The sequence below is a fragment of the Kryptolebias marmoratus genome, linkage group LG2 (assembly GCF_001649575.2).
Source record: "Kryptolebias marmoratus isolate JLee-2015 linkage group LG2, ASM164957v2, whole genome shotgun sequence".
Classification (NCBI taxonomy): domain Eukaryota; kingdom Metazoa; phylum Chordata; class Actinopteri; order Cyprinodontiformes; family Rivulidae; genus Kryptolebias; species Kryptolebias marmoratus.
Window position 1 is genome coordinate 13,533,923 of NC_051431.1, and position 25,889 is coordinate 13,559,811.

A 25,889-nucleotide genomic window follows, 5' to 3' on the forward strand; every position below is an offset into this window, starting at 1 on the left:
AGGGGAGCGGAGGTGCTAACATAATTGGAAAAAGTTGCTCACTAAAGATCCTGTGACAAGAAACTGATTTCCTGATGTCACAAATATAATTACAGCCTACACACTCCTATAATATTGTGTGGGAGCGAACTGATGTGTTAAGTCTTATTAATCTGAGGCTGAATGTTAAAGGTGACTCACACTGACTTTTGAAATGTTTGATAGTTTCACTTCATTTTCTCCTGCAGCTGGTGCTCTTCAGGAAAAAAATATGTTAACAATTTGAATGTAAATATCAATGGGAAGCAGTCAATAATTATGATAATTACTGATGAAACTAATTAAAAGAAAGACTAATAGCTTCTCGGAGTCATAAAAAAAAACGTAGAAGAACATCAACTGGGAAGTAAATGAGGAAACGCTGCCTTTGTTTTCCAACTCCTGTGTACGAACAAGGCCAGACAGTTAAGAATAAATGACAAGAGTCGGATAAAGAGAATAATTAGAAACCTCTCTTGTTCTTGTTGATGGTCTGTGACAACATTTCTCTGCCGACAGCTCGTTACTTTATTGCCTGGGACAAGAAGGACATCAGAGAATACAGCTTGTGATCTTGTTCTCAGAGCCGTCAGGTCAAGTAATTACAGCATGATGACACCAATATGAGCAACAATGTGAGAAGGGCGGATAAAATATTTCAGTACATATATAGTGTGATTTAACATAATTTTTGTTGCAATAGTTGACGTTTGGATGATGGAACTTTACCATCAGCATGAAGTTGTTGGTGATATCACTTTAGAGATTTTCTTGGTTTAGCAACACATAAAATAAATTATCTACAGTACAAACTTACAGTACTTGGCTAAATATGTTATCGTCACAGAAATAAAAACTAAATAAATAAACTGAAAATAGGGCAACAACAGCACAGACATTCAAAAGCATTAAACAATATGTTTGAAAATGGCAGATTGTTTTCCAGAAATATGTGCAAGTCTGGTTTCCTCCCTGGTGAAAACGATTGAGTCTGTTATCAAAATTAAAGCTGCCAATGCAAAGTACTGAAAGGAAAATGAAAGATTTGAATCACTGAAATGAGAAGTTGCATCCACTTTTGTTGCATTGAGCTCCTACTGTGTGGGCTTTGGTTTACCATGAGAATTTTAAATGGTTTTTCATTGTACTTGCAAAAAAACTAAGCAATGATGTTTCTGAAAGGTGATTTGGATCTAAATCATTTTAAATTTAAGCTACATTGCACAGGAGTAATCTCACTTCTATGGTATGCTGTACATAAGCACCCCATGTGCACTCGAATGCTAAGTGCATCCATACACAGTATATATTAAGGATCAGTTTATGATCTGAGGCTCATTTCACTCAGGGGACTAAATGCACAGAAGCTGTCATGTAGCCTGTCTTTAAAACAGGACTCATATAATACAGAGTGCATGTAGGTAACTGTTTGCTAAGTGTGTCTGAATGTGCACATTGTGAATATTTTTTGTCTTGGGATTTGCTTTAGTCATTTATTTAGTTATTTATTGCATGATGTCACTTTAACTTTCTGCTTCACTTCAGCTCATTCCCAGGCAACTCCTCAGTGCTCCATAGCTTTAAAACAACAGCCAGCCAAGAAAAGCTACATCATTTGTAGAGCAACAGGGGCTTTAGGAACCACAGAATATGGTACAAGATGGCTTATCAGCATATCAACCTTAGCCGACACAAAAATGTCTAACTCAGTCAATTTTACAGACACAGAGCTAATTTTAGGGTGATAGTAGCTGAGAGTCATCCTCATCGCATTCTCTGAGCACCTCACAAGATCTAACAATATTCCAAGAGACTGTAAAATATGTCATTTGCAAAGTTTGACCAAAATGGCTTTAAGTCTGTCCCTTCTCAGTATAAGATAACCTTAGCTTAAAACTGTAGACTAAATGTTGGCAGGCAATATGCAGCCGTTCAAGAAATGCTAGATCTATTATGTGTTATTTGAGAGCCAAAAAACATTTCATGATAAGAAACCTTTTAAAGCAAAAGACGCAAAGTGTGAAGTGTGACAGCTTTAGGCTGAAACATAATGAGCACACATAGCTGTAATGCTCAAGATTTTGACATGACGCAAAAAACAAATGGATGAACATCACATGATTTCCTAACTTTTTAAAAAAATAAACTAGCACCAAATAAGTGTTTATAGTGCATGCATAATAAAATCAGATAAAATGAAAACAGAGTTGTTTAAATCATGGCAATGTCAGGAAAAGACACAGCAGACACAGAAAAGTCTTCCAAAACTGTAAGCCTCCTTCTCTTTCTCCTGCATCAGCTAAACCATAACTATTGCTCTACATTCTGATGTAGTCATGCTGTCTAATGGCCACAAATATTCTGTGACTAAAAGTAAATGCAACATTAGTTTGTTTTTGCCAATGTATGTAAAGACCAATAGTTGTTATGGAAAGACAGCATGTGGTATGATTCACTGTTTCCAGTCAGATAGGCATGAGCTTCTAATCAAAACAACACAGACTTGTTGGGTATTTAGTCTATGCAGCAAAAAACAAGTTTATTTCCAGTAAGGGATAGGTGCTGCTTCACAGGTATTCCATTGACATTTATAGAGTTACTTTAGAACAGCAAAGGAGAAGAAATTTTGTAACTTAATTATTTTGTGTTAGTTAAAAAAGAAGGACAGACATGATTAAAACTATAATGCACAAATTACATTTAAGATTGAGTTAATAAGATGGACTTGAAGCGTTCGCACATTAGAGAACAAATTGGGTTTTTAGTGACGCCCACCAAGTTTAATCCATGAGACACTCTGGCTCAGCTGTGCTAAAGCAACTCATGCATGGGAATTTAATCGATTTCCAGTTCTTGCAGCATTGTAGAATTGTAGATAAGGGGTGGGGGGCGTTTGTTACTCTTGTCGTCTACTATGGTTGAAAAATTGATCCAGGCAAATGCATAGTCTGTGCATTTAATGTGTTGATTTCAAATGTTTTGGGCTGCATCCGGTCTGCAACAGAAAATCTCATGGGAAACTATGCAGACTGATACAGATAATAAAAAATTGTTATTTAGGCTTTGCTTACAAGCAGACCCCTGTGGTTGAAGACATCGCATTAAGAAGTGTCCAAGCCTTTCAACAGAGACTAAGCAAGCACCTACTCGGCAAGAGGCTGTAGCTCTTCTACTGTGTTATTGAGTCTTTACAAACCTCATTTGTTTCAAAACATCTGTAAAGATATTCATCTACCTCAGAGCAGGATATACTGTCAGTCCTTTCAATGTTCCAGCTTGCATTTTATATCTGACATCTAAACGGGCAGCATCAGGTGCAAAGCCTGTCATCAATTTTCATGACAGTTTCAATAAAATAACACAACCTCCTTTTATGCCTTCTATATAAACAAATATGCTCATACGTTAGACATCCTGTACTCTACTAAACTACCAATACCTCGTCAGTCTCGATGTCACAGAAATAAAAAATACCAATCTCTCTAAAATGAAAACGTTAGAGAAAAGTTGAAAAAAAATGTCAAAAATTATTTTTCATTTGGTCTTCCAGTCCATATGAATAAAGATGGTTGACAGTTTTGCTTGAACCTGAGAGTCAGACCAACTGACACAAAGGATGAAAGCAATGTAAAAAAAAAAAGACCAAAAGAAATGAGAAAAGGGAGGGAAACTGACAAGAAAAAACAGTGATAAATGAAAAACCCTGGGCTGACCTGTAACATTGACAGATCGTGACGAAGACGAGCAGCGAGAGGACTGTTGCAGTGTGATGCCAGTGACACGTTGATAGACTCAAACTTGGTGATGATGCGGAGATAGAATATAATGTTGATGGTTAAAATGACGAAAGCAGCATTGGTGAGACAGTCGTAGTTTCATTTCTGGACTCAGGGGACAGAAGACAGGCAGGTGGGCCAGCTGGCAGGCCAGCAGACAGTGCACCCTGAGGGAATCTCAGCTCTCAGTGGATGTCATTACCTGTCAGTCACCATATCTCCCTCAGCAGGCCTGGCCCACAGATAGAGCCACTGGCATGCAATTGTCTGAAAGGTCAAGAGCGACTAGTAGACGTTTAGATGAGAGAAAAGGTAGGGATTGTTGAGAACCAAAAAAAAAGAAGACAGACATGATCAACTAAACACGTAAGTTTCTAGAAACCAATGATTCTAGGGATTATTTATTATTTAGTAACAAGCTTTCAAACATGTACCATTCCAGAAACAATGTCTGATGCAACCTCACACACACACACACACACACACACACACACACACATTTATCAGAATGCTAATAAGCAGCTCTCTCAGGCTGAAAAGAATCCTGAGAGCCCTTGACATTGTGATGTAGTAGTTAAACCTGCTGGAAACTGACCTTTTGAAGAGATCTCTTATAGATGACAGCAAAACTTTGCTTTCATAACAATAAAATCTCATTCAGGCAGTTCAGATTCCAGCCGTGAATAATAATGGCACATATAAAGCAGTAACAATTAATAATCAGGAAACAATTTAGTTAATTGACAATGAGTGTTACTCGGCAGGTATCATAATTGGTTAGGAACCAAATTAACATTTCTTAATGAACACTACACACGTAATGACATTTTGAAAGAAAGAACATATCCAGCATTGGGAAAACTCCAGAGAAGTGTCGTGATGCTAAGGTTTACAAAGCTTTAAGTCAACTTCTGTAATTTAAGATACTTATTGCAGTTTGAGGGGGGAAAGCTGATTTTCTAGAGAGAGTTCACACAAACTGCCACACACAAACTCTGATGAATCAAAAGTTTCATAGGATACTGGAACATATTCTTGATTTATATTATTACCATGCAGTAATAATATTTTGCTTCTCCCATGGTATTGGCACACTCACAGGGGCCAGTGCTCATCCTGTTATTTTGGACAACGCCAGGATACAATAACCTACTACATGAAATAACATAAACCTTTGCTTTTTAATCACTTATTGCTGCCATTTTCCATGTAGGCCTCAGTCTTTTTTTCTAACCCACAAAGACATTGTGTTTTTACTCTGTAGGTTTGTACATAAAGCTGTGAGGGAAACAGGAAAAAGTGAGGGGTATACAAGAATTCATTAACCAAAATCAGAAAACCAATGCTCCTTAAGTCTTTCATCATGAACAGTACTGATTTGTACTGGGTCTCTACTCATATTTCCCCAGTGTTCTTTGTTCCATTTTACTTTAGTTCAACAATGACAAAACAAACAAACAAAAACAAAAAAAAGTTAACCATATCAGAATCAGAATCAGATTTATTGCCAGGTGTGTAGGCACACACGAGGAATTTGTCTCCGGTTCACAACACTCTTTGAGTAGTCTTAGTCTGTGGAAGATGAAGATGTATATGTACAATATAGATGTATATGCTCAGAGATACATATATACATATGAATAACTGGATATATATGAACATAATATACAGTATTTGCAGTTTGTTAAAAAAAAAAAAAATGAGTAATGAGTAATGAGTCCTGAACTACTATTCTTTTAAGCCTCAAAGACTCACAAGCCTGTTAATCACAAATTTGTATCATTAGCAGCAAAAAGTTCAAACTAGGGCTGCACAACATTAGAAGAACCTGTCATTAGTGTTGAATGTTATTCTGACTATCAGCTGTGATAAACCCTCATGTTCTGTCATTGCACTGTACAACAAATCTGTCACCTGACCTCTATTTTATTCACTTTAAAATCATTTGTACACTTTAAGTCCTTTTGCACAATTTTTATTTTTGTTTTGCCCCATTTTTCTATTAGTTTGTTGCACTATTTCCAATTTAAATTTATATTTTGTTTGTTCTTGCAAAACAAGAACTCCCCATGCTGTGATTAATGAAGTACTTCTGTCTGTCTGCCTGTTTCCAACAGTGTTTACATCACTCTCCATGTGCCAGCTGTGGGCATGATAAATAATTATACAAACTAAACTTTAATTAGCTCCCCTTTTCTGGTTTAGTCTGCATATTTCACTCAGCCATCATGATGGTGGGACAGAAAATCTGTTGGTGCTTTAATAAGTCTAATACAGACATATATTTGAACCCTGCTTCTCCTCTAAGTAGATTATAAACATTTATAATTGCATGTTATCATAATATCCTGGACAGCATATTGAAGAACTTCTGTGGGCCAGTTTTCCCTCCTGGTGCGGTGGAAGATCAGAGTTAATTCAGCAGCGTTATGGTAATGTGAAAGTCCCTATCTGTCCCAGCATCGCACATACTAACAAGCTTAGGATAAGCTCAGCCTCGGATGGTATGAGGTTTGAATTTCTGGAACCAGCGCAGTTTCTGCAGCCAAATCTCACTTCAGCAGAAACCAGAGGGGTGATTCCTCTGCTTAAAAAAAATTAGTGCTAGTGCATATATTTTTCTGCAAGGAAAGGAGGTTTGATACCTTGCGAGAGAAAAATGCACTGTTTGTAAAAAATATGTTTTAAGGATGGCAAAAATCATCTTGAGACGGCTAATCAGCTGGCACCTCTGAAAAGCCTGTAAGCATGCATTAAGAGATTTATCCACAGCGCAGGGATAAAGCCTCCCAACATTGTTGACTCATTTAAAGATGCCAACATCTCAACTTTATGCACTGCTAACAAACGCACACATGTTAAGTTGGTGTACTCTGCACTTCTCCTGTTTCTGTAAATCGCAGTGTATCTGCCATAAGCATGTTATGCCCCGGGGCTCATCAGGACCATGTGATCCCAGGCAGAGCTGCCACTATGAGACAACATGCTAAATCCTGTTTGTGAGACTTGACTGGGCTCAGCTCTTCGACTAATCTAACCACCCTCAACCTCCAAAACAGGAAGGGGAGCTTCTGTCGATGTAGAGAGGAGCGGAAACAATGAAACAAGGAGTGAAAATGGTGACTGAAATGTGCTACAGTGAAGCATTTGAAAATGAAAATAGGTCCATCGGATCTACGGATCATATTTGTTTACCTCCACAGCCTGTAGCCTAATGTAGGTCAGTCATGTGACTCAAGCTTCCACGTGGATTTCAGCTGAGTGTTTTGTTTACATTGAGTGTGGACCCACATTCCAAAATTGTATTGTAATATATCTGAACAACTACTGGAGTAAACTCGTTCAAAGTGGATTTAATTTAGTTCAAAATATTTTTTTTTATGTTTGATGTCATACTTTGCAATGAGTACCTTTAAGGGAAAACAAAAGTTTGCAAGTGAACAAAATAAATCGATGTTTGCAGTGGTACTGAACTGTAGAAGCTGGTTTTGAATCTAATTTAAGTGTTTTAAATTGACANGTATCAGTCAGTTCATGCAGGCCTGAGGCTGCATCCTCAAAAACACTCCAATCAGTGCAGTCAAAGCAGGCTTGTAATTCCACTTTGGCGTCGTTGGTCCATCTCTTCACCGTCTTGACCACAGGCTTAGCAGACTTCAGCTTCTGCTTGTAAGACCAGACCAGAGGATTTTATTTTGTTTCTAATCTTGTCTTTTCAACAGAAAACAAATAAGTGAAAGCATTTAAATAAAGGATGAACAGATATTAACAATACTTTAGGACTACAGAATGCCAGACTTTAACTTTTGTTGAAATTTTAAATATAAATGAAACTTACTTTTCTTAAAGTTTCATAACCAAGTGCCCACAGCAAAGTTTTATGATGAATCACCAGTTTTGTGATAATTCAGCTTTACAAGTTTTCAGTATGGTGAAAAGAAAGAAGTAGAAAAGACTGCTTACATTGTTAAACAGGATGATGAGGGATATTCAAATTGTGCTTCGAGACAACCTAGCACTCCTCTGTTCATTGAACACAACAATATAGATGAAAGTAAAGACATACATGTTCAAACAAATAAATGTTTAGAGTAAGGAACAAGATGAGATATTTCAGTGTATTTAGGTGCTGAGTAGATGTATGTTGCTTGTATGGGTGTTCAAAGTTCCCAAACCTTTGCTTTATAAAACACATGTGAACCCAGTTGGTGCTGTTTGTTGGTGTGTTGTTGTAAACCTTTCAAGGGCACTGGTGTAGTTCATGGTTTTTGCCCTTCCCAACAGAACCTAACAGCTAATGTTTCTGTCTCTCCTTGACTGTCCAGTGCTTTAACTAAGGTCACTGCTGCCTTATTTTACCACCACCTCTGCATCACACGGGCCTGTTGGCCCTCTAGAGACCATCCAATGTGAACACAGCACCTCTAGTTTGTTCACACACATACAAACCTGCAGCTCTTTGATGCTGAAGCAGTGTCGGAAGATTTTTTTAGAGTCACAAACTGTTCTCCTGTAAAGAGAAGAGGGGAGTTTTCACTCACTATGAGATCCCTAAAGAGCCTGGGTAAACACTGTCTACTTAAAACAATACTGAGAACAACAGCTGTTGTGACTGAGTGTGTGCATGTAGTTATTGTACTTTACAGTATGAGACAAAACCCAAAAGGGATCTAGGAACACAACAACACTCAGGAGAGCAGGAGTGGATTGTAATGGTGCTTCCCTACAGGACTCCACTCTGTGTAATCTGAGGAAAGGAGATGGGAGGAATACAAGAGGGACAATCTTCCACTGACCCTGAACGTTCAGAGAGTTAGAGATGGAGACTAGGCATAAAAAGAGAAAAGACACACAGACACAAGGGCTAACACACACAGAGAGAGACATGGGGACCTGTCAATTGATTCAGTGCAGAGCAAGTTAATAACACAGTTGGCTGGACAGTGAAACTAGTCTTCCTCTCTGCACTGCTGACTGACTGCCACACTGCTCTAAAGTCAAATCGCTATCTGTATATGTGAGTTTAATTGTGCATGTATTCAATGGTTACCATTATCACTAACTGTAATATACTGTGTGTATGGACTGCTGTGTTCTATTTTTCCTTTCTTTTTATGCCTTCTTGTTTGTTTGCTGGCTGAACTGCACAGATTATCTGTCTGTTTTTTTTTATTAAAAAATGTTATTTTTAATATTCTGAATGAAAAAGCTGGGCTGTAAAGTAGAACAGTTAGCACTGTTGTCTTGCAGTATGAAGGTTGCAGGTTTGACTCCCTTATCCATGCATTTTCTTCAGATTGTGATCATTATCTGTTATAAAGCAATATTATATTCAAATTGAATTTAAGCCCAAAATCCAGTTTTTTTAAATTGCTTCTGTAAACAACTTGATTTTAAAGCTGTATTAAGAGACCAACATTCCACCTGTTTTATGATCTGTATGTATCTCTCTGGCTCACAACCTTTAATTCAAGACCTAAAATAAGGTACCATCACAACCAGTTAGAACTTATTTTTATTTTCCTGCTTAAATCATCTTATTGACATCAGTCTGTGTTTTTAATAACATTTACCACAGTGTAAAACACATAACACCAGGTTTCTGTGACCTTCTATCAAGTGAGCTCTGTTTTTACTAATTTCCTCACTGATCTTATATAAAACCTACTCGGGTCTATAAAACAGCCTGTTACTTTTGTCTCAGGATTAGTTAGCCATTAAACAAACAGCCACCCCATGTCTCCTAAAAACTAAAGCCTGAGAAATTTACAATCACCACATGGCCATGACTTTGAAATTGATCAGCAGCTTGCGCCATAAAAGTATTCACAGGAAACAAGATGGATGAGTGCATGTGCTCAGGTGAGTACACACATACATGTTCCTGTAGAGCCATAGGTGGTCAAACCACACATACATCAGCATCTGTTCAGCCAGAGGTGGTGCTACAGGAAAAACTGGCAGCTACTGATGGCTTTGCCAACTGTCTGCAGCAGCAGAGGGTCTGGCCTGGAAGGAGAAAGGTTCTGAGAGCTCGCCAAACTCTTCAATGTGCCATGATCAAAGGAGAGACATAATGGAATGGGACGAGATGAATGGGGTGTCAGAGACAGGAGAGAGTATATTTGCCATGGGAGACGGGTCTCCATACCTGTGTGTGTGAAAGAGAGTGTGATAAACATGATCAAGCTCTGTAATTTTCTCTATTTGGAATATGGATATGGCCATCGTTTACGCAGAACAAAAGCACTCTCCAATTTTCACAGAGGGAACATGTTCCTGTTGTTTCTCTAGTGGTTTTTTAATAACATGCTTAGGGATTTGAAAATGGTGGTGACTTGGAGAAAGAAGATTGCTCTGAACTTCTGTGGAGCTCACAGGTGAAAAGTAACAGCTGGTGCCTTCTTGTGCTCTGGTGAAAAGACTTCTCAGCTCAACACTGATAAACACTGCAGTGAAAGAGGACTTGGCCAATCTGATTTGGAAAACAAACAAAAAAGAGGGTTATTCCTTTCAACAAATCTTAAAGACTTAATCGAGTCAAAAACAGCTGTTAGGTTTGGTGAGTAAGACTTCAGGGCCTTCACACAAAGCTGGAACCTTTAATAAATATCAATAATTATTGGTGTTAATCTGTTGTAATAAAGCAAACCTTATTCAAACCCTCTGCAATCCCCTAACCCTCTACCCATTAATCTTTGCAAAACTGCCATCAGTTTGAACTCAAAGGGAAGAAGAAAGTTCCTGATCTTTGGAAGTCATAACAAATACTTACATTAAGGGTTTCTTACCATTTAAATAGCATTATGACTAATATTAATTAAACACATACAGATGAATATATCAATTATTTTGTCAGTATAAGGAGAATGTTCATTGAAACAGGTTTTTTTTTGTTATTTTAAGAAACAAGAAACAGTTGTGCAAAATGAACTGGTCATCTGGAATACAAACAGTGGCTATTAGTGGGATTTCTTGCTTATCTAAATTGCTGCAACCAAATTGAATGCAAACATAACAGAGCAGCAGTGGCCACAACGTTGTTAAATCAACCAGAGCTGCACTTTACAGAAAATGAAATGTTATTTCCTTAAATACAGCACATATTATAAGTTCTAAAATATATTATAGGAAATATAATCAATAACAGTCCAGTTACTTTGTGCTTAAGTTAAACTGTGCTTTCTGGAAACTCTTTTAATTAATAGTACAATAAGAAGTACAGAACATGACTGCTCTATCCGTTCTTGCCATGTGAACATAAAAGCTTTATAACTGTGTTAGATTAACAAGCAGCTCAAGGGCAGAAAGGTTTACAGTGTATTTAAGGAGAGAAATACATGTGTGTGTTTATGCTTCCAAACTAAATGTGTGAGGGAGCCAATGTGTGAATATGTTAACTCGTGGTTGATGTTTTGTTGTTCAGCTCTAATCAAAACCCAGTCGAAAAAGCTGTTTTTCTCTGCAAGCTGCCAAGAAATAATAGTTTGCCACAGGAAAAAAGATATAGCCTTTTTAAACATTTAGAGCTATATGTTTATGCATCAAACACAAGTTGATGTCCTGTCAGAGATAGGTGCTGTTGTGAGGGGAAAATGTGGGGGCAATTAAACATTAACAGTGGGTAGGTAGAGGAAACAAAACAAACAAAAAAAGCATTTCTTTTTTTCTACACATACTGCACTAGTGTACGTACTGTATAGGTATTTATTCTTTGTTACATAGTCATAGTCCTACCCTGTCCATATACTGTAGCAATAGACACATTTAAATCATTCTTTACTTACACAATGTACAGTATATTACTTTATCATTTGCCATTTAATTACAGCTTAAGCACTTCTGTTTAGATTAAATTACATTTTTTTTTGTCTTGTGGCATGATCAATGACAATAAACTTTGTTCTAATTTAATCTAAGTCGATACTCTGGAGTGAAATAAGCCAATTAGTTACAGTTTACATAAAAAATTTCTGTTTTTGTGTTGGAAAAGATGGGAAAACTCAAATTTACAATGAGACAAACTGTTTGTGTTTGTTGCAAATAAATTTACTCCAACCTTTATTTTAGATTCATTCATATGATACAACTATTTTTGTTTTCATTTCACCTGCTCACCAGCATATACAGTAATAATATTCAGTCTCTCACACTATTATTAGTTAACTGTACCTATGGGCCCATCCCAACATGAGACATGCTCCATTACACATTCACAAACATCATTGTGCAGCTTTTTATTGGTTTGTTAATAATTTAAGCTCCAGGTTTTCTGTTTGCGTCTAGCAGAAGATGGGGAGGCATTTAGAGTGCATGTGGAGTTTACATGTTCACAGCAAATGAGCACATATATTTGAATTTGTCTTCATATGTTCTATTGAGGTTACAGTGATAGAGGATGTTAAATGTCCTAAGCAAGCAAGTGATTGAAACTAAGCACATACACACAATTCACATGTCTGTGCACAGTGTGTACTTATCAGATTTACTGTGTAATTTATGCAGCAAGCTCAGAAGCAAAGAAGTGTGCAGAATAGCATAACATCATTCCTATCTGCCATTCGTGGCGTTAACTAAACGATTTGTCCCAGCACCTGCCCTGGTAATTAAAACCTTAGAGATTAATCAGAAGCTCTGCTTGTTTCTTTCAGTCCCTGAGGGGGAGATTTGTCTCTGCATGTATTTGGACTCCATTCTGCTCTAAACACAGAACTCCTCATAAAAAAACTGAACTTTTTTTTTTCCAAAAAGGGCAACTCACTTGTAACAATGAATATTATTGCCTCCAGGCACAAATGCTGTTCTGTAATTAAGGCTCTTTTATCTCTGTTATTATCCTCATTATGTCTTTTTGGTATCTCAGTGAAATGGAACAAATTAGGCAGTTGACGCTTGCAACAGGAGGTCACCTGAAAAGACAAAAATGTCAAATCTGCCCTGTAGTTTCAGGTCTGTGAGAACACATGTCGGAGTGTCATCAAACTAATGACTCATAGAGAATGTGGTGGACTAATTAAAAGACAGGAGATTAATTAGGAAGTCTCTTCCTGTGGGTCTTCCGCCGGACATCGTCTGCTTTAATTTTTATTCATGAGAATTATGTTAGATATTTAACAATGGAAGCGCAAAGGCCACAACTTAAATAACAGTTTAAATCAACCCAGGATAATTCCTATGACAAATCTACTGTCCTTTCCTTCAACTAGCTATCCTTAACAGCAAGTTAAATGAGTTAATAGCTGACAGTTTAAATTAGAGCGAATGAGGGCAGAATGAAAGTGACTGGAGGCGACGACACAATGACTCAGCTGTGGTGGCTTTAGCAGCTGGCCTTAAAAAGTCACTGAGAGCGCAGAACTGGGGGAACTGACAGGACGGTACTGCTGACTTGTTGGATGTTACTTTAAAAGGGCTAGTAACACTGTTAAACTCCACCAGTGGGCTTCAGTTTTTCAACAGTTGTTATCTGATTTATGCAGACGGCATCCACCTGTAGAGCTCCTTTAAGGGCTTTTCAGTTTGATCAGTGGTCAGATTTCCTAAACTGCGTATAACAAATTGAAAATTGGTTAAAAATAACTTTCTCCAGTTAAATCTGTTCATTGCCCCTGATAGAATGGTTTCACAAATTAGGCAACAAAGGAGCCATTTAAACTCAGCTGTTAAATCAGGTTTGCAAGACCTTTGGGTTGTTTTTGACCAGTCAATGTCCCTGGCAAGTCATTCCAAAGCAAAGGATCTCATGTGACTCCTGTTTTAATATCTCTCTACTGATTGATTACTTGTTTATTTTAGGATTCATTTTAAAATCTTGGTGTTACTTTCAGGGCTCTGCATGGACAAGCTCCTGAGCATATGAGTAAACTAATTAGTGAACTTAGCCTTGTTTTCATCTCGGGCCCTCAGGTCATCTAACCAGAAATTATTAGCAGTTCCTAATAACCGTTTTAAAACCCAGAGGGGATAGATCCTTTCAATCTGTTGCACCTCAATTGTGGAATAAACTCCCCTGATTTTTATGTTGTAAAGATAGTGTTAATAATAGCTGAAGGCATTTTTATTCAGACAAGCTCTTAGTTTTTAGGATTGCATGTTGATTTGTTTTCTTGTCTTTTTTATCGTTTGTTTGTTATTAATTATTATTCTGTTCTATTTTACTGTATTTTGTTTTATTGTGAGGCTATTTGTGATTTTCTTGATATGTGAAAAGTGCTATATAAATAAACTTTGTTTACTTACTACTACATGTCACAAATTGCTTTAAAAGTATATATAGTATGTGTTTTAGTATTTACCAACAAGACAACCACAATAAAATGTTTGAGAAATATGTTTATCGGTGACATTTACTGTTGCAAATTCAACAGGCTATAACCTGAAGTCAGAGTTTATGCGCACACTATATTTACCACCCCCGGGGCGAGTGTAGTGATGCTCAGTTGGTGATCAGAATGTTTTACATTCTTAACATCAATCCCAGAACAAAATGATTCCCAGTCTAACAGCTCCAGTGATGCCTGTCCAAGGAGAGCAGGAAAAGACGGTGCAAGCTCGGCTCCTGCTGCAGAACAAGTGAAACCAATTGAATTTAGTCCACCCAGAATCTTATATCGTGTTCTCCTGCTGAGTGTGGAAAACAGAGCAAAGAAGCTGGGGTCGATTTGTCTAACTTCTTCCTTGTGGAGCCGGGGAGCTGCTCTTTGTGTAGCCTGGAACGCTCTCTAAGTATTTTATAGTAATGTAAAAAATAAATAGGTAAATTTTAGAATTACAAGCCTCAAGCTATAGCAAATGTAGTGTGTTAATGTGTCTGTTGGTATGGATGTGAGTGGGTCCTGCAGCTGCACTTATACAACACATATTGTATGCTGCTATATTCTAGTTTTAGGCTTTCTCTTTGAATTAACTTAATACTTTGTTAATGAGAGCGAATTTTTTGTTTTTTACAGAAATTGATTTTTATCTGTAAAGCCTAAAAGCTCAAAGATTTCATGAAATAATTCTGCAAGACTGACAGCAAGAATGTCACAACTTTCACTTAAAGTACAGCTAAAAGCTTCATGTTGACAAATAAGCCACCACAGTAATTTTGCATTCTTGCATCTTGCAAGGTATAAAAATGTAGGTTGTTTATGTACTATTTTGCCATGATATACCTCTTTGCTCAGAAATACTGTAATACCTCTGTGGAGCAACAATTTTTAAACTTCATATATGATTCCGATTTGCTCATGATGTAATCATAACCAGGGATTTTTTTCTGAGCTACAAGATTGTTCTTTTCATTGTCAAATCTGACTCAGTAATTATACACCTAATGAATAATTACAAAACAAGAACTTCTTTGTTGATTAAGTGTGAAGAGAACAAAAAACAGGATTAAGTACAAGAACATAATCATTATTGTTTGAGGCTGTGGCAGAGATAGCAAAATAAAACTAACTTATTGAGGTTTACTGTTGCACAGCAATAAATGTACACAACAGCACAGGTCACTACTGTAAACTCTGACACTGAGCTAGAAAAGAATCAACCATTTACCTTTATAAGATAACTGGGATTAAAAAAACACTATGGCTGAATTAAATGTTAATGGCAACTATTTTTTATATTACTCTTGTGTAATAGTGTATAAAAATGTACAACAGGTCTTAAAGAATGAGTCATAATTTATAAATGTCTACTGATCTAAAACTAGATCCTTTTTTTTTTCTTTTTGTATCTCATGTCACTGGTCACAAGTGAAAAGATTTCAAAGAAAAGTTGGCAGTATTTTAGAGAGTTCACAGCCAGCAAGTGCCGATGGTTAATTTCCTCGGGGGTGGGGGTGAGGATGGTGCAGCCTGTGGCGAAACCAATGTGAGAAAATATTCTCCAGGCTGAGATAAAAGGAACTAAAAATAAAAGTAAATTCATGTTCCAGCTGTGTGTCAAAGCAGCTCTGATTAACAGAGTAGTGAGACTCACTGAACAACGGATTTAAATAAAAGTCTAAAAATCTTATAATTGACTTTAATGTTTTAATTTGTTCATGTTAGCTTTTGTATTAGATTAATTTCCAGGCAGGCTCTGAAATGGAAAAATAATCCAACTTGTATGAAAGCCCCTCCTGCCTTTGGCTCAGGACCAGCTGATAATTGACTCTTACATTATGATACTGAACCGAACAGAGACTGAGGATCAGTGTGTTTGTGAGCCGTTTGTGGAGGTAAAGTGGAGGATTTGCAGTGTTTTCAATAATCCAGCTCTAACGATGAATCATTTCTAATTTTCCTGACTATTTTTTGAAGTTTTCACTTACTGTAAATGGGGAAATCAGACACCAGCTAGTTCTGCTTCTGCAAAAATGGTCACTTTCTATTTGTATTCAGGTCTACAGAAGACATATGGATTGCATCACAGAGCCAAACTAATTTGCTAACAAAAGCCCTTTTTAACCCTGGATTTGCCACCAATGCAGCAGAAACAAAGAGTAGTTCCTCAGTTCACCCACACTGAGCTTTCTGCCGGATGTTTGGTCCAGGTGGGAATGTGGGAGAGGTGGGAGGTTGTAGTTGTTGTTCTTTTTTTTTTTGGACACTGACACATTCAGAGAAGACCAGCTGTGACATTATGCCAACCAGTCATGACTCATGGGAAAGCCATGTTAAATACCACCTCCAGAAGCACAAATGGCAGGAAGTTTGTGGTGTTTGGGGGGTTGCATCTATTTATTTTTGTCTCTGCAAGCTTTGAAATGTGTGTGTGGCTGTGTGTCTTGGCTAGTGCATATGTACGCCTTGTAATGAAAGCACACTGGCAACAAGCTGGGTGATGTGCAGAGATGACATTAGTGGAAAAGGAAAAATACAACAGACCAGACATCTAATTATCCATCAATGATACAACAGCACTGAGAAAATATCTACCACTGTTGGGGTAGATGTTTTTTTTTGTTTGTTTGTTTTTTAGCCAACTCAAGGGTGGTGGAAAAAACAGAGTAAACCAAAAAGAAAATCTGTTGTTTATGTATCCAAGAACATTCAGAATCAGGGTGATTTGTTCTTGATTGTTCAGATGTAAAAAGCTTGAATTTGTGTTGTTTTTAGGATACACACAGTGATTTGAAAGCATTACATACTAATCCACCAGACATTCTGCAAACAGTTGTTTTGTAGCAGAACTATGGGAGAACAAAGCTGTCTAAAGTTTCCCTTATAGGAAAAATATATATTTTCTAATGATACTAAGCAGTTCACAGCAAAATAAAACAGAACGGGTGAAAAACAGTATTTCACACATTTAAAGGATAGTGAAATCAATTAGAAATTCAAAATGTAAAGTAGAACTTTTCTTTTTGTTGTTTTGTTTTCTTTTGGTCAAAGCGGTTCTACTGATTTATTCCTTCTCAATTCTAAACTGTTTACGCCCACAGCCATATACAATTAACAATCATGTTCATTGCCTCCATGTGCTCATATTTAATAAGTCTCTCATTTGACATACAACTCGTCAACTATTAAAGTCTAGGCAATTCAAGATGGCTGCCCTAGCTTATCAACCTTAGAAAACATAACCATGTCTATGACTCAGTCAGTTTTACAGATACTGATACTGTTTGGTGTGATACCAGCCAAGAGTCATCCCTATTTGCATGCAGGTCGGTGGGCGATATGAATTCCTTTAAAAAAGGCTAGTTTTGAATCGTCCATGTTTTGAAGTTGGTAAACAACTTCAAACACCAAAATATTAAGAACAGTCTTAACATTTTTGGTAATGTACCCTGTTTTAAAAGTAACAATTTAACACAGAATTTTTTCATTTAAAATAAGATAATTGTTAGTGTATAGTATGTGAAGTTTCTATAAGTGCAAGGTATTATGCCTCTTAAAAGGAAGAAAAAAATACACTAGCCTATATAGGCAATGGCATTTAAACTAATGCTAAACCATGAATTACTGTCATTTAGTTTCACAGTTTACCTATTCGGAAGGAGAGCGGCCCACCACAGATGCTTCTCATCCACATGGCTAAGAGCAGCAGAAGCGCCCAGGCTGTGAGCATCTTCTATGACTCCTCATGGGTCCTGCCCCGGGTGTGCCCCTGTCACAGCCACCTGAAAAATAAGCAGACGAGAAATAACCATTTATCCCTGCAAATCTGACATAAACAGGAACACACACAAACACACACTTTTAAACCCTCTGCATCGACTTTGTTGCAGGGAATCTGTTAGTGTTATTGGAAAACTGCTGCAAAGTGAATCTAAGGCCTGCGGGACGTTTGATGGCCACTTCCGACATTGCTGTCTTTTCTGTATTATTGGATAAGAAAGTTATTTTATTTTTGTTATTTGTGTCACAAATGGAGGGATATCACCCTGCTTCTTGTGTTGCGCAATACTGCTCAGCTTTTCCCCTACTTAGACACCATTTTCTCTCAGGTATCCAAGTTTGCCAGAAAAAATGCCAAATCGTACAACCTACAAGTAAAATGATCACGTTTTCTGTCAGTCAGACATTTCTTGTTGTCAGGTAAATAAATTAAATCAGATCACACCGAGTTTAAGAACAAGATGTTTAAATATTAATGATGGAAAGGGAAAAGGAGAAGTAGCTGCAGAAATAAACATCACAATAAAGTGAAGTCTCTTATTTCCTCAGGACCTACAGCAGTGAGAGCAATGGGTAAAACTTTGAGGGGGTTATTTTAAGCACATGTTTATGTTGATTTAATAAAGATTTCATAGCAGGGAATCAGACCTAAATGTTTTACAATTTACCCCATGGTGGATAAATGAGATTTATACCTTAATTAGATTTTGGAGTTAATGCTTTTTATCAGCCCTCTAAACCTACAAATAAAATCTTACCACCTTTAGGATTAAATGAGCTGCAAAGCTATTAGTTCTCAGCACATGTACAATGACAGAGCAAACATGACCTCCTAAACCCCCCGTGCCCAAACTGTGGAAACACAAAAACATTTCATTTAGAAGAACAAGCTTCTTCAAACACAAAGATTGGATTGCAACCTCTGATTGATTTTGTTCCCAGACTCCAACTGTTTCCTCTAAAACAAACCTTCACTCAGGCTGCAGAGTCTGGATCTCTCATTCCAACACATCACAGAGACCCTAAGAGTCAACATCAGGAGCCGAGTAAAGTGGGCGTAAGATGTGGTCACGTTCAGCAACACTTAGATATTACCTGGGTATTAAAGGGATCGAAGTGACAAAACAACATCCCCTGCATCATGACACCAACATCACCAGCCTGAATCATTGATCCAAGGCAGGACAGGTCCATACTTTCATGTTGGGTTTATCCAATTCTCAATAACCCATAATGGTAACATTAATTTCCTGATTATCACAGTCATGTTATTTTCAAAATTACATTGATCCATATTTTCCTCTCAGTCTGATGTCCAGTTTAAGGTTTACCAGATCCTCTTCATCTTTACTCAATCATACCTTGAGTTTCTGTCACATGACTGGCTGAGCAGGTAAACAAGTGTATATAATCAACTGGCTGCTGACTGTTTGTATGAAGACAAAACAACATGTAATGATTATTTTACATGTTGTGCAGGTTAGATTAGGACATCGAGGTGTACTTCCAGCATACCGATGTTCCCTACTGAGCAGATGGACAACAAATTGAATGACTCACCAGAACTCTGACACATTTCGATTGATTCAGTGACATTTAACAGCTTTTCTGATCAAAAGATAGAAAACTGACTGCATAACTAAATACAACTCCATTGTAGCCATAGTTATTGCTGCCAGATGCTGATTGTTATTTTTAAAAAATGAAAAATAAAATCCATAAATTCTTGGAGAAAGACACAGAAGTCTTATTGTCACATTTGTTTTTATTTAATTTAAACTTTGTTATATTTACACTTGTGGCTCCATCTTGCAGGTTCTTTTGTTTTACACCATGATTTAATAAAACACTGTTGTACCTTGAGTGCTGTTTTTTTACCTGACAGCTTGCTGAGATGAGCCTGAGATGCTTAATGACAGCAAGTTCTGTTCATGTTTCAACAAGGTCAAGCATTACGTTGACATTTAAGAAGCGATAGAGTGGGCGATTATGGCAGAGTGAGATTTCAGTATTTTATGTTCATAAAGAAACTTTATGCTTCTTTTAAAAATGTTGAAAAGGGGCCAGTGATGAGGTCAGTGTACCCAGCATGACTATATTTTTTTACCAGGAACTGCATCAGAACTGAGTACCCAAGGACATGAATGTCAATACATGATGAATGTGGAGTACTGAAAATAAAAAGGTTTTCTTGTCATACTAATGCTTGAAACACTGCCTGATTACAAAAACAACAAACTGCCTCCTTTTCGTTATTAAAAAAAAAAAAAAAACACAAATCAAACAGTACTTCTACTGCAATACATACTACGGAAAATTACAACAGTGCATAAAACATTTTTTTCCAACATATTCAAAGGTAATGTTACTGATTAGTATAATCTTAATGACCACTGAGTAGAAAGACAAAATGCTAGTCAGTTATTGGACTGAGTGCAATCAGGAACAATTACTTTTAGATCTCTAAGGTCTCTTAGATCTCTAACACTGCATTTAATTTCAGCTTCTCATGATGAATGAAAGACACTGATGGCTCTGTTTTTCTGGTAGTGTATGAAGGCAAGCTAAAAATGAATACAGGTGTGTGTGTGTTTGGGGAGAGGGGACTGACAGAAAATAAAAATAGCATAATAAACTTTTGTTTTACGTTAAATATCATACGTTTCTGTCAACTGTTTCTGCTGCTGGAACACAAAATCAATAAAGTATTCATTCTGTTCTATTCTGTAACATGCTGCAAACCATTATAGGTAATTTTTTATTTTTATTATTATTATTTTTTTTTTAATGTACTTAGTCTTGAATTTCGGAGTCAGAACACATTATTTTACCAAATTTTCAATATGTTAATACTGTTTTTTTTAACCTTATACCAAAATTGTTGTTTCTCTAAAAGTCACTCTCTGCAGGCCTTGGTCTGCAGAGAGTGACCTTAGTCAGGACATTGAACAATGACTGTAAAAAAAAAAAAAAAAATGGGTTTATGATAAGAAAAAAGTGTGAGTGTGAGAATGAAAACCAAATTGTAAAGCGCTTTGCAGAAGCCTGATAAGGTTAAATGTGTTTTTTAAGTGGGAACTATTTCATATTTATTTCATGAAATGAGACTGAATGCACTGCAGTGTACAGCTCTAAAAAAAACAGTGAAAAGGTTTCAAGTATGTTTCAAATTAGATTAAATTTGCTTCTGGCAACTTTTATTTTTAAGGGCAAGTTATTCCTCCTAAGGCTTCATTAAAATTAAAATAAAGCATAAAGAACAAAACATTATCCAGTCAATACAAAGGGGAAAAAAACAGCACAATCTGTGTATAATCCGTGTATCATTTGTTCTTTCCATTTTCAATAGACGTTTTTTCATTTCGTGTTTTCGATCTGAGCCTAAAGGTGAAATATGAAAAACTAGGCATTTTTTTGTTTTTTGTTATTTTGTTTTGTTATAATAAAAACAAAAAACAAAATAACCATTCAGTTTTTCATTATTTGATTTTTGATGATACACGGATTCCAGCAGATTTAAAACTGTATTTTATTTTATTTTTCGCAGATCTGTTGTTGAACAAAAATAATGTTTACTAAAAACTTGGAGACTAAGTTTGACCTGAATGAAGACAGAAATATTCTAATACATCAGTTGTAGATAATGATTATGTATATTCTTCTGCCTGAAAAACAAACATGACTGAGGAACTTTAAACAATTTATAAAACTCAAAATATGCAATTACTGTACTTAAAGCAAAATACATTTTATATCTTTAAAAATTAGTATTTTTATGCATCTAATTGTGTTCAACATTTTTTATAAAAGCTACAGGGTGACAAAAAGCTTTGCAGCAGCCCTTCCCCCCAAATAAACAATAATAATAAATGTAATAATAATAATAATAATAATAGTAAAATAAGATAAAGCCTGGTTTCATCAGTTGACTATATGTCCCTTGCAGGGGACAAATCAGGATTTTGCACAATTTTGTAAAGTCACAAAACCCTTTCAAAGTAAAAATTTGCACTTTAAACTGTGCTGCCAAGCACATTTTGTCCACATTTAAATATTACTTATGTAAATAACTGTCAAAGCAAAAAGCACACAATTCTTAAAGGTCAGCACTGTTTGTAACACACAGTCTAATATTTATTGTCACTGGATCTGTTGGTATTGGCATCTTGGTAGAAAGAACAGATGAAAAGGAGAAAATTGCTGCAGTAGCCTTCACAACTCAACACTCAAGGTATACAACTTTTTAATAGATTATTTCAACAACTAAAGCTTCACTTTCAGAGATCAACAAACAGAACCCAAAGTAAGACTGTCCCCTCCCTACCCAGCCCACAAAAATTGAACCCCATTACCAAAGCAGTAAACTTAATCCAATGATTTAATTCAGTTCAGCCAGATATCGTTGGAAATGTTGTGTTTTTTTCATGCTATATCGAAAACTGTGCAAAGCTTTTATTAAGATGCCACTTGTGCTGCATTTGATTATTTCAAACATCTCCTGAACAAACCATTTTTATAACAAACAAGAACACTGTGGAGGTTTCCGCCTGGTTTGACAGTTCAGAGAGTAAAAGTGTCTGTGCTCCGTCAATGTGGCACCGCAAAGGAGGATCAACGACTGACAGAACAGGTTGATCTCACAGTTCGACGTGCCTCGTCAAAGCAACCGTTTACACAATCCAAATGTCAAAACTGTCAGTCATTCATTAAACACTGTTAGTTTTAACTGCAAATGGACCATTAAAACTGACAGTTTGAACTAAGGCGAGTCAGACGCATAATGAAACTCATGCATTTGCATAAATTCATGTGCTGTTGCATTGGGAGTTGCAGAACTACTACAAAAGCAACTTGTAGATGGAAATATACTGTATGACCAATGTTCAAGGTCGGTTTTCTTCAAGCTGCAGAGTTAATTTGCATGTGGTGCATATAATCTGTGGTTGAATATCTGTAGTGGGTTTAAAGTGAGTGCCTTAAATTTCTAGACACCCTTTCCTCCAAAATAAATAAATAAAATGAACTCAGCAGAGATGGTATTTGCACATGGAAATATCATGTACAGAGCTGCTGTTCAGCTTTCTGGAATGACCTGAGTGTTTCTGCAGCGCACTGGATGCTCACAGCCAGGAACATCTCCCAGCAGTAAACAACATTTTATTAACATTGAATCTTAGTAGTTGTTTTCACAGAGGGAGTACAAGTTTAAAAAGACAGGAGACAATAAGTTCTTCTTGCCAGTAAACCTGCCAGTACCAATTATGCACACTTGTACCTCTGCTGTTGTAAAAGCAAAAACTTATTACAAAAAATATATATTTTTGTTTTGTCACCATTTAGTACTCCTAACACAGCTCCCATTCTGTATGAAAATACTTTGGAAGAGCCCTTAGTTCACTTTAAATTATACCTTATGATAAAATGTGTATTATTTCATAATCATCATGTGTCAGGAAATTTAATTATATTAAAACTTCTATATCTGCTCTGTTACAGAAAACTGTAATATCATAATCCACGGGCATTAAGGCTCTAAAGAAACAAAAGAATCACGATCTATAATCAGCTATTATAAGCTCTTATGCTCAGACCTACAATTCTACATCTGTCTGATTGGAGCTTTGAATTTCCTGCAGGTGTCCAGTGAAATGACACTGAAAGGATAATCTAACAAGTGACCAGTGGAGAGCCAGAAATCAGTCTGATTTTATAAGATAAAAGAGAATAAAAGAAAGGAAAGGAGAGGAAAAGGGCAGAGCTGAATCGAAGATAAAGTGATGTGGGACAAATGCTAATCGGATCCATCTTTTCCAAAGTATCTTCAAATCACACTGTGATAAACTCTTAATTTGTAACTTATTAATGATAGAATGATGTGTGTTTGCACAAAAAGGTCAAATTGACATATCTGTAAGTGCGGAGTGTGTTGTTGTGAATGACACACTTCACACTCTGTACAGAATGACCCCTCATTAAACTCCAGGGCGATTGGCGCTCTTGGTCATTCTGTACAACAATGCATCACTGAGGGCAACAGGAAGCAGAGAGGCAGAAATGGACGTCATGGACAGGCAGGCAGTGAAGACTGAAAGTCTGTACCTTGGCAGACAGAGGCAGCTACAGCTCCCAGTTGGCAAAACGTACTGAAGGGGAACAAGCTGATTTCAAAATCAATGTCCCGCCGAACCGTAACAGCTTGTCACCTTGTTAAACAGATGTAAGGGTCAAACTGTGAGGTTAGTTTTCTGCACAGGTGTTTATGCCTGAGCGTTGCATTTAAAAGTGTAGTGCACAAAAACTAATGGGGTGTAGAGCAACTCAGAAAATGTAAATGAAGTCATTGATGCTTAAGCATGAAAGAGTCGGGAACCCATGTGTGGAAAATAATAATGACAATATGTTTTTTTTTCTTTAGCAAAGCTGTACTCAGCGTTTCCAGGTACCAAGCAGGTTTGCCTTATAAACCTTCAGCATCAAACAGTTTCCACTTCACAGTTTAATGCTTTGCTCAAGGACACATCTTGTGGCAGAAATGAGAGAGTGGTAAGTGGTGTTGAAGAACAGTGCAGAGAATGTTAAAAGGAAGCTTACTCTTAAAAAAGGAGCCTTGTTAAAGCCTTCTACTTCCATCAGCAAGAGAAGTGTCCTTACAACTAGTGCAAAGTGGAATTAAAGGTAATAATAAAAGATTCAGGGCAGATCAGTTGTACACGATTGTGCATCAAAAGATCAAAGGTCCCTTCAGGAGGCTGTTTTTTCCATTAAACAGTGAGTCTTATGGTTGAATATGTGTAATGCTGAAGTGAATATTGCTTTCAGTGATGTTCTGTCCCGCTATACTGAACAAACATCTGACGTCAAGAAGTTATAAAAAGCTGCTGTGAAAGACATCAACATGCTGAGGAAAACCAGCGGTAATGTTCATCCAGTTGAATTTCCTCTCTCGAGTCCTGCTGTTTGATTCTTTAAATCTCTATTACAGTTTCTTTTAAGTGGTGTCATTTAAGAGCAGTCAGTATTTTATCTGTGGTTGGCAAAGGTCAGAACGCTCCCTGCCGAGAGAGGATTTGTGATGGGAAACTATGTTAACCAAACCATGTTAACCATTGCTACAAATGGAGTCATGAAGAGAAGAATCATTTTTCAGCCATTAAAACAACTCAAACCTCAAAATGTTTGTAGCAGTTCATGCAATTGGTTTTCTGGAGGTTTGTACACTGTTTCACTTTTGCATCATTTACACAAACTGGCTTTATGTAACATGTTCTGATCAATGCGAACATTGTTGTTTCAGTCAAAATTAGTATTTTGTTAAGGTTAGGTTTTTTTAAATGATTCCTAAAGTAGCTGCATAAAAGCAGAAAAGGAATATAAAGTGCAAACAGTAAATAAAAATGTTGTATTTGTTGTATTTTGTTCTTATTACCATTACTGGAATGGCACAGTTCAAATACTAGAGGCATGTCATATTTTATTTGTACAGAAAGTAATGAGTTGTTCTATTTGTGCAAAGTGTTTTAATCTTTATTGTGACAGTCAGTCCCTCTTTCACTCCAGCTGTCAATCTTTCTCTCTCTGCTGTTGTCTCCTGACAGGTCCTGAGGCTTTCTGTGCTCTTCTCCTAATGAGCCACAATCCAGAGCTCCCTGTAATACCACACTTATAGACATATCTGGGAGTTATTGGATTGTTTTCTTTGTTGAGTAAATCCACATATATAAAGGACACAGCTCTGTTATTCTGGCATTTTTCCAGGGCATGCACATCAAAATGACACCCACTGATGTCAGACGGCTGACAAGCTGCTCTCACCACAGCTCTGACTGGTGCAACCATTGCTCATTTCTTGGTAAACAGTCAGCATGTGGAGCTTTTGTTTCTTGCTGGGTGATTTAACTGATGCACCAAAATATCAAGTTAAATCTCGTGGATCCTTTCCCTGCGAACACAGGTGTTCAGCTCTTACAGAACACTTGTATATTTTTGTGCGGAACAGTAAAAC

The 25,889-nt window shown here is 36.8% G+C and overlaps 1 protein-coding gene across 1 annotated transcript in view; it reads right to left on the reverse strand.

Moving 5' to 3' along the window:
• The window catches only part of grik4 (glutamate receptor, ionotropic, kainate 4), a 153,705-nt gene that overhangs the window by 45,296 nt on the left and 82,520 nt on the right, over positions 1–25,889 (reverse strand). The window contains exon 3 of the mRNA XM_037980649.1: positions 17,756–17,889. Within this exon, the coding sequence (XP_037836577.1) occupies positions 17,756–17,837 (82 nt within the window). The 5' untranslated portion in view covers positions 17,838–17,889. The remainder of the gene's footprint in view (positions 1–17,755; positions 17,890–25,889) is intronic.